Below are 10,002 nucleotides of genomic sequence, written 5' to 3'. Positions count from 1 at the left end.
AAAAAAAAAAAAAAAAAAAAAAAAAAAAAAAAAAGTCCAGCTCTCTACATTCCCTATGAAAAACTATAGAGGGAAGGAAATTAATTCTTGGGATACCAATTATCTGAAAGCCCTAACCACAATGCCTCACACCCTGCTATGACACAGGAAGGACTTTTCCTATTTCTTTAGCTATTCAGAGCTTGTCCTCTTCCACAGTGGGGAAGGAAGCCAGAAGACCTCCTCACCTCTTCAAATTCAAGTGGTTACTGTAGACAGCTAATTTAGAAATATTCCAGGCAGTCAGGCAGTGCTGGGCCCTCAAAGCAGCCAGTGCAGGAGGCAACTGCGGCTAGAGACACATTCACTGAAGGCCAGGCTCCAGGACAGAACTGACTGCACCCACATACTTCCCAGGGGATGTACAGCAGTGACTGGTTCTCTAAACAGCTAGCAGTCACACAGGTGCAAGACCAAGACACCTTGACCCATCCCTTCCAGGACAGGTCCCCGACCTATTCCTTCCCCCATTTGATCCCATTTAATCAATGTTACCTAAGCAACCGTACATGTAATCCTACTGGTTGATCACAGATTTGTCCCACCTGCACCCACCTTGTGATTTCCCCCCCCCACCGGATCAGCATTATCTAAGTGACTATTCTTGTAATCTTATTAGTTGGCTATAGTTTGTCTCACTTTATGGCTTTGCTCTATGAAACTCCCTTGAGAAGTGGGGTCCATGGGCAACCCACTTTCTGGTCCCCCTTCTGCCTCTTAGACAAAAGTTGTCTTTCTCTCAATAAAGTCTTCCTAGTTTTAGCCTCTGTTGTTCCTAGAATTCATTCTTTGATTTTAGAGAATACAAACTCCACGCGTTGAACACCTAACAACTCCATGTGTAGAACATCGTTGGGAGTTACAATACTTCCCTTATATTATTTGGAGAACCATGTATCATATGCCCTGTATCATTATCACACCTAGTTTATACATCCACAGTCTCAGAAATTTAGTCATTAAAAGAGTAAGTTAATTAAAGGTTATTTAAGCCAGCCATTGCAGTTCTTTTGGTGCTGCCTCTAAACTGCCATTTTGGATATTAAAGGTTAAAGCAGCACCTGTATAACCAGAAGCCTTACTCAAAGAAAACCATCATTATCTACTCACATCCTGAACCACTGGACATGGGTGTACACACTGTAATCCTAGCACCCAGGAGGCTGAGGCAGGAGGATTGCCTTGAGTTCGAGGCCAGCCTGATTACATAGTGAGACTCGGTCTCAAAAAAAAAAAAAAAATTTTTTTTTTTTCCACCCAGGTGTGGTTATCACACAACTCTAATCCCAGCCACTCAGGAAGTTGCAGCCTTCAAGCAGTCACAGTCTGATGAGAAGACAGGGAGGTAGAGTGGCATTTCAGGCCAAGCAGAACTGCTGTGACACAGCTTTGCACAGGATGGAGGTGGGCAGAGACAAGTGGAGAACCTCCGAGCCAGGAGAACATCTCAAAAGGCAGTATCTGAGTCTTGAAGGTGTTGGCGAGGACTAAAAAGGGAGAAGAAAGTACTGGCGCGATACTTTCAGTGCATCAGAACAATTCTCAACTTCACGAAGCCCAGGTGCATGCGGAGAACTGGAGAGATGAGCCAGGAGGAGGGGCAGGGTTCAGAGGGTAAATGCAGTAGCAAGCTAGGGATTTCAGATTAGGAAGTGACACTGAATCTACATTGTAGATCTGGTGTTCCAATAACTGTGGAGGATGGGCTGGCCCAGAGCATGGGGAGATAAAGCAGTGGGACAGAACAGACAACACTGTAGCAGCAGAATTCAGAGTTCTGGCTCTGCTACCCACTCAGATGAGACTGGCACACCAGCAGTCCCAGCAATCCAGGAAGCTGAGACAGCAGGATCCTTTGAGTCCACTGAGTTCAAAGTTGGCCTGAGCAACACGATAAGACTCCATTTCAGAAAAATATAATAAAAAGCTGGGCGTGGTGGTGCACGCCTGTAATCCTAGCACTTGGGAGGCTGAGGCAGGAGGATCGCTGTGAGTTTGAGACTAGACTGGGCTACATAGTGAGTTCCAGGTCAGTCTCAGCTACATAGACCCTCTCAAAAAAAAAGAAAAGAAAAGAAAAGAAAAGAAAAATAGAATAGAATAGGCAAAGACATGAGGGTAGGAAGTGGAAAAGAGGGCAGAGAAGTTGCTTTAGATGTGCTGCGTTGAAGTGGTAAAATATGTGGAAACAAAAGTTACTGGGTCAGTCTCAGGCAATAGTTAATAACTAAAATCATTTTGAATGGAGGTGTACAACATCACTGATAAATCAGAATTGCTAAAACAAAAACAAAAACCAAACAAAAAAACCTGTATCTGACCAAGGATCTAGATCCAATTACCAGTTCACAGAAAATAAAGAAAACAAACTATATTTTACTTTATTCTTTCTCAGCTTTTTACAGATCAGAGCAAGGTTCCAGTTTCTCACAACTTCTATTTTATGTTTTGTTTTTGATGGAGCCATCTTAACAGGTTTGCGGTGGTCATAATTTGCTTTTTACAAATCTATGAAATGGGATAGTAACAAATGTCTGACAACATTTAGAATACAGTAAATGTTAAATATCTAATAATGTTGAAAAAAGTGTATAAAGACTCTTTGCTGCCTTTATAAATGGGAAAAATCAAAATCTGACAAATTCCAATAGTGTCTATTATAGACTCACCCATATTCAGGTAAACCATTAGTGATAGAAGCTTTTACTACAGCATCAGCAAATTACTGATAATGTATTCACCTTCTAAAAGAAATCTGCAATACTAAGGAAGCCTAGAAAGCCCAAAATTGAATCCAAAGAAATAGGTCATTGCAAGGCATGGTGGCACATGCCTGAAATCTCAGTACTTGGGAGGTTGAGGCAGGAGGATCACTATGAGTTTGAGACCAGCCTGGGCTACATAGTGAGTTCAAGGCCAGCTTGCAGACAAAATGAGACTGTCTTCACCCCCCAAAAAAGAAATGGATCATTAACAGTGACATTACACTCTAGAAAACAAACAAACAAAAAAAAAACACCCAGTGACATTTCCACATAGGATTATGTTAAAGCTTGTTATCTATCTAGATGTCTCCTCAAAGCCACATGTGCTCATCGGTGGGGCTTTGTGGGGGGTGGCTGGATCATGAGAGTGTAATCTGGGATTCAGGTTGTGTGCTGATGGATTAGTCCACTGATTGGTTTATCGTAGTTCTGGATATGGATAATGAGAAGGCCAACCCTGGGTGTGGGTGGCTCCACCCAAAAGGAAAAGGGAGGCTTGTTGTTTGCTGACTCCTGCCTACCTTGCCATGGACTGTTTCTCCTCTGTGATGCCCTTCTGCCATGCCACCCTGCCTTGGACTGACTAGTCCATGCCCGCTGACTATGGACTGAAACCTCTACAAACTGATCTGAAGTAAACCTTTCCCCCTTTAAATTGTGGGTGTCAGGTGTTTCATCTCAGCAATAAGGAAAGTAACTAAGACAGTCATATACCCGCTACAGTCCTTTCAAAAACAAGACTGAGAAACCCAAAATATAAATCGTTAAATAGAAAATAGAAAACAAGATTTTTTGCTAAAGGGAAGGGGATCAAGAAATGAAGGGATGGGACCAAGGATTTAGCTCAGTGGTTCCACCGCCTGCCTCGCAAGCACAAGGACCTGAGTTCGATCCCTGGTACCAAAAAGAAAAAAAAAAAGAAAGAAGTGAAGGAAGGATGGGGGACAGGATAGGAAGGGAATAAAACTAGAATTCAGATGTGTTATGTACATGTAATGAACATAAGCATTATATGCTACAAATATTAACATTTTAAAAAAGATTGATATTTGATATTTGCTATTGAGCCAACCTATCAACCAATTTTTGTCCCAAATATATAAGAATGCTGTTCAGATAGCATCTAAGAGAAGCTAGTTTCATCTTTTTTCAGTACCTCAAAGTAGAGACTGAAAATTAGCCTAAAATCTGGATCTGTCAACAGACACGCTTTGTAAAGTCAGTTTTCACCATATAAGAAAACATGTACAACAAATTGTTATAAGCTAAAATACTGTAATATCCAAATTACAAAATGGTATCAGCAACTCAGAAGTCTCAAATTTCTTACTGATCACAAATGTCTATACACTTTTATTAATGAAATACATTTATCATAAAATCTGCCCTCTTAGAATTTACAATTCATTGGTTTTTAATACATTCACAAAGTTGTACAACCATCAACACTAACTCTACAAGAAACCTGTACCCATTAGCAGTCACTCCACAGGCCCCTCAGTATCAATTTCTAAAGTTTTGAAAAGCTTGATCTGGTAATTGTTGCCAATGCGCTCATTTCCTTTTATGCCACCAGTTTCACTGATGTTACTACTATATAGTGTTTCGAAATAACTCAGATGTTCCATAAAATTGCAGACGTCTCTTTTTAAAAAAATCAGAGATAAGAGATTAGATCTACCCCTTCACGTATGGCAATGCTGCCTCAGGAATGGTGTTTTGTTCCTGAATATTCTGGGTACCTTTCTGCCTTATCTTTGCACTTACTGCCCCACCCCTGAAAATACTCTTCTTCCAGATAAGCTATTTTTAGAAATCACTATAAGGATTATAATGGTTCAAAACTCACAGCACCGAGAGAACAGGGAGCTGCTGAAATGCAAAGGAACTGAGATGACAGGTCAAAGGAAATAACCTAACGAGTATATTAACTTACAAGAAGATTGTGCTGAGTACTAAGGGGGAAAAAAAGCAAGCTGGGTGTGGTGGCACATGCCCACAATCCTAGCACTTGTGGGGCAGGGAGATCAAAAGTTGAAGTCCAGGGCCAGGGATTTAGCTCAGTGGTGCCACTGCCTGCCTCACAAGCGCAAAGGCCTGAGTTCAATCCCTGGTACCAAAAAAAAAAAAAAAAAATTTAAGACGTGATTCAAAACGCAAAAAAAAAAAAAAAAAAAAAAAAAAAAAAAAAAAAAAGTTTAAATCTATCTGTAAGACCCTGTCTCAAAATTTAAAAATAACCTCATTTTTAAAAAAGCAAAAAGCAGGGCCGGGGATTTAGCTCAGTGGTTCCAGTGCCTGCCTCGCAAGCACAAGGACCTGAGTTCAATGCCCAGTACCAAAAAATAAAAGAAAGTTCGGTCTTCAAGACTTACTGGTCAATAGGTGTGAGGGACAAAACAGAAAAAGAAAACTGATGTCTTTGGATTGTCTTGAGTTAGTAGATAGTGGGTGACAATGAGAAGTGGACAATAAAAAAACAACAGCAAAAGCAGGTCTGAGGGAGAAGAGAAAATAAACTTCATTTTGAATATGATGGATTTGAGACATCTGAGTGAGCAGATGTTTTTTAGAGAACAGTGGTGAGAAACAGCAAGGCTTTCTGGAAGGGCAGAGTTGTAAGAGTACAGGAGTGGAGGATGGTCCTCCGGGCAAGGAGAAAACACCCAGGAAGACCCATGCATGCAGGAATGTTTGTCTGAGGGCTGGAAGAAAAGGATCCCCACACAAGGGATCCAGGAAGGTCAGTTTGGTGGAGACCGGCCTCCAGGGGAGAGTGGAGTGCGGGGCATCAGAGGAGATGATTCCAGGAATAATAAAGCAGGCAGCTGTCAGAAAAATACAGCAAAGGCTGACAAATCAGAAAGCCTGCTCAAGGTAGGTTCCATGGAACGCTGGGAGGGAAGCCAAGCTAAAGCATCACCATCACCCCACTCCATTTACAGGTCCTAATATTCTCTTCCAACCACCCGAAAGCAAATACAGATGCCTGAACTCACATATCAATCAGTTCCAAATCAACAGCTCTCAGCTTAAGATCCTGCTGTTTAAACAACTATCTCACACCATCCATCAACAGTTCCTTTGGAGGCAAACCAGATTCTTAGGTCTCATATGGTTTCAACCAGAGACTCCTATCTGCACATGCCAAGTAGATCAGGAGGAATAAATGTCACTAGCTCAGTTGATTGGTGGGAGGGCAGTACTATGATCCAATCCCAGGGCTTTCACACTGAGCTACATACCTAACTCTTTTTTATTTTGAGACAGCCTTTCTAAGTGGCCCAGGCAGGATGCACTTGCAATTCTCCTGCCTTAGCCTCCCAAGTATTCAACAGCCCTGTTGAGAGGAACCACAATAATTCCAAGATGGTTTCTTGAACTCCAGAAACTATGGCCTGGTCACAGAGGCAAGTCAGTTTAGGCAGTTGTCTTGGTTACCTAAGCCTCTTTATTACTACAGCTGAGTCAAGCTACCAAAAGTACCCAGGGTTGGGGTGCATACCTGTAATCCCAGCTATGCAGGAGCCTGAGGCAGAAGGATCATTTCATTAAGTTTGAGGCCAGCCTGGCAACTTAAGACTGTATGTCAAAATAAAATTCTTAAAAGAAGTGAGGGTGTAGCTCAGTGCTAAAAGTGCTTATCTAGCATGGGTCCAATCTCCAGCACCAGAAGGAAAAAATAACAACAACCAACCATAAATACAATAATAGAGGCCTCAAAGTGTTAATCCTGGCTTACATCTACTTCTAATGAGAAAAGGACAAACACTATCAGTGCTAATTAGAATCAGGAGTAGTCGACTGCTTCTGAGCCAAGCTGGGGCAATGCCTCTTCATTTTTCTCAGGCCCCCTTTTATGTACTACATTACCTGCAGGAACCAACTGAAGTGTCCTTACTTAAGCCCAGGGAAATGGAAAAACAAGTCCAGACACTAAGTCAGAGACACTCATCCAAGAAAACAGGTAGTTTAACGGATGCCAAGGTAACAGGGGCAGCCTGTGACCTCAGAGCAAAAGGCAAAGAACAAAGAGATTCTTGAAAGTTACATCCAAAGCCTTCTCACCCAGCAAATTTAACTCACACCAATTTGAAAGTGCTCAAAGCACTTAGGTATTTTGGTACTCTTTAGGAATAAAGCAATTCAAACTTCTCTTGGTAGTTTTCGCCAACATATTCCAGGAGATCAGCCAAAACCACATGCTAGAAACCTGCTGAGTGTCACATTATTAATATGCAATGAGATTCTATTTCAGACAGCTGGTGAGGGCGGGCTACCAATCAGCTACAGGATAAGGATATAATAACTAAAAATTTTGAAAACAACGCAAGACCAATAAACTGAAGCTTTACCATCATTGTAGGTTGGAGTATAAAGAGGAAAAGTAGAGGGAATCACATTTAAAAGAGACAGGCTTCCCCTGGGTTTAACTGGAAAATTACCAAGAGCCACAACAGGAAAGGAGTTCTATAAATGAAGAGAAGCTGTTGAAAGCAGGCCCCTCCCCTCCCCTGCCCTCCCCTCCCCCAGAAGCCCAGGCTGCACTTTTAATATAAAGATCTCCTCTTAAAGAGGCTCAGACTGTTGTTTGTCAGGAATCTCTTAAGGCACAACTGGTGCAGTTCGTCAGATGGGCTGTGGAGATTTATCCAGTATTTAAAAATAGTGGTTACCAGAGATTGTTGTCTTCAGTGTAAAGTGATTCCTTTAAAAAGACAGACTATGTATAAGGTAGTTTAAGAGATGAGATATGCACTAATGAGCAGGAATTAAAACCTCCCATCAGGTACCTCCTGACACACTAAAAAAAGCCAGGGGTTGGGGTATAGCTCAGCGGCAGAGCGCTTGCCTTGCCAGCTGGAGGTTTGATTTCCAGCACCAAATAATGAAGACCAGATCTTAGCAGTTCGTCTTTCACCTTTAGTGGTGAAGTTGGAGTTATCAAACTGACTAGGAAAGAGACCGTACTGAAGGAAGAACTGAAATTATTGAACGGAGAAAAGTTTGAGTATTCAATCCAAGTCACCATATCCATATAGGTGAAGACATATGAAGGAGGCCTTGGTGTCAGGTGATTTCAGTGAATTCGTTATTCTTGGTATTTTGGAAAGGAGACAACTGACCCTTGGAACAGCCTGACGATTAGCAGAAATTTCAGAATAAGAGTAATTCACTCTGATTCAATGTTCCTATTTCCAGATCTCCCTACTGCCGTACATTTTGCATGTGCAGTATCAGAAAAGATATGTAAAATGGTTCTAACAAGAATGGAAGAAATGACCTTGAGCAGTAGCTAGAAACATGGTTAGATGTAGGGAAAAACCTTCCTTCTATATAAGGGATTGAAATTTTGTGCCCCGGTACTAAAAGAAGAGGTTTTCATTACTATAGACAGTACTGGCATTATCTTTTGGTGAGATTTCTTCTCTGATCCTAAAAACAAAGTAATATCTTAATTACAGGACTGCAACTTCTAAGACTGGTTATCTGGAATGCTTGTTAAAATGTGCATATGAAGCCGGGGCATGGTGGAGCACACCTGTAATCCCAGCACTCAGGAGGCTGAGGCAGGAGGATCACTCGTGAGTTTGAGACCAGCCTGGGCTACATAGTGAGTTCCAGGTCAGTCTCAACTACATATTGAGACTCTGTCTCAAAAAACCAAAAGAAAAAAAAAAGTGCATAGGTAGGTCTTACCTTAGAACCAAGGCACCAAACTTTTCTTTGGAGAAGTCCAGGAACACTACGCTTAACAACCCAGGTGACTGTCATAATCAGGTAGTTTGAAAAACAGAGAACTAAACCCTGCTTACGGTAACACAAAACCGTTAACCCTAGAGAGTAAATGAATGATTTGAACAGGGGAAACTGGCGAGACAGATGGCTCCTAAGCACCACTAGACTGAGGAAAGCTAGAATTTTAAGGGAGAAAGGCTGACTATGCAGTTAAAGCCGGGCTAGCCTTCTTAGCACTACTTTGCATCCGCTAGCAGCTTACTCCAGCCCCGGCCTTGCACCACCTCCTTGCCTTTCACACACTCCATTGCAGTAGGACTTGCCCTGAAGACTCCCTGATCTTAGTCTGCAGATGGAATCCAGAGACTGGTAGATGTGATAGACTGTTCCCAAGTACACAGCTGACACTGTAGGGCCAGGATGTAAAAGATAAGACTCTACACTGCGTTACAGGTCCTGTAAAGACACCTAACATCCAGCTACTTACCCAATCTGGAGAGCCTTTTCATCAAGCCAGCTTCTCTTATAGCAGCTGGGCCATACTCCGCTCCTTTTTTTCTCTGTAAATCAACACACATGTGAGAGAAGATAATGGGGGGGGGAATAGTCTAACAAAAATACAGAAATTCGCAGCTCTACTCTTGGTTACTAACAGATTCCTCTGCCAAGCTGCCATCTGTCTTCAAACCCTTGCATGGAAATAGGGGAAACAAACACAATCACTAGATGCAAATCAAACTTCCCAGCCCAGGACCCCGCGGCTGTGAGCTGGGCCTTCGAGGAGTTGAGCTAGGTTAGGAGCTGGTGGCCAGGCATGCGTGTGGCTGGCTGGAGCCAGAACCCCCCACGACTGCAGGTTTCTTTCACTAAAGTGAGAACAAAGTCCCTCCCGTCTCCTATTGCTGCCGCAGCCAGGGACAATGGCACCCCCTGTTAACGCTCTTTCTGGAAGAGCAGATCCCCGATCCCGGTCTGCTTTAACCTCCTCTTCGTGCCCCTCCTTCTGGCCGGGTCCCGCTCCTCCTCTGGTCTCCATCACACCAAACAGTAGCATCGACCTCGCTCTTCGGAGGCCGCAGCACTGGCTCTCGGGGCCCACTGCCCTCGCCCCATGCGGGATGCCCTCCATTCTTTCCTCCCTCCCTCTCGGGAAAGCCTCATTTCCTCCTCTCCGTGCCTCCCGGCCGCCTGCGGCCCACAGCCGCTTCCCCTGGGTTCTGGGGCGGGGAATCCAGCCCCACGGTGCCGGATCCCGGCTGTCACCTGTCCCTGAGAGAAAGGGGCTCCTATCACGGCCACGGAGTGGACGGATTTCTTCAGGACAGAAGGCACTTGCGAGCGGAGGACACGCGAGAGGCTGCTCCTCAAGGACATGACCGGCAGCGAGGGGCTCTGCTAAAGGAGAGGCTCGGAGTGGCTCGCGGCTTCGACTGAGCCCGGCGCGCTCGGCCGCGCTTAG

General features: G+C 43.6%; 1 protein-coding gene across 1 annotated transcript in view; it reads right to left on the bottom strand.

Annotated features, from left to right (window-relative positions):
• The window catches only part of Arg2 (arginase 2), a 28,777-nt gene that overhangs the window by 18,373 nt on the left and 402 nt on the right, over nucleotides 1-10,002 (bottom strand). The window contains exons 2-3 of the mRNA XM_010645339.3: nucleotides 9,807-9,935; nucleotides 9,031-9,103 (exon numbers count right to left, since the gene is read on the bottom strand). Of these exons, the coding sequence (XP_010643641.1) occupies nucleotides 9,031-9,103; nucleotides 9,807-9,935 (202 nt within the window). The remainder of the gene's footprint in view (nucleotides 1-9,030; nucleotides 9,104-9,806; nucleotides 9,936-10,002) is intronic.

This window comes from Fukomys damarensis, unplaced genomic scaffold, assembly GCF_012274545.1.
Source record: "Fukomys damarensis isolate Sample0158 unplaced genomic scaffold, DMR_v1.0_HiC HiC_scaffold_21, whole genome shotgun sequence".
Classification (NCBI taxonomy): domain Eukaryota; kingdom Metazoa; phylum Chordata; class Mammalia; order Rodentia; family Bathyergidae; genus Fukomys; species Fukomys damarensis.
This window is presented reverse-complemented; position numbering and strand designations above follow the sequence as displayed.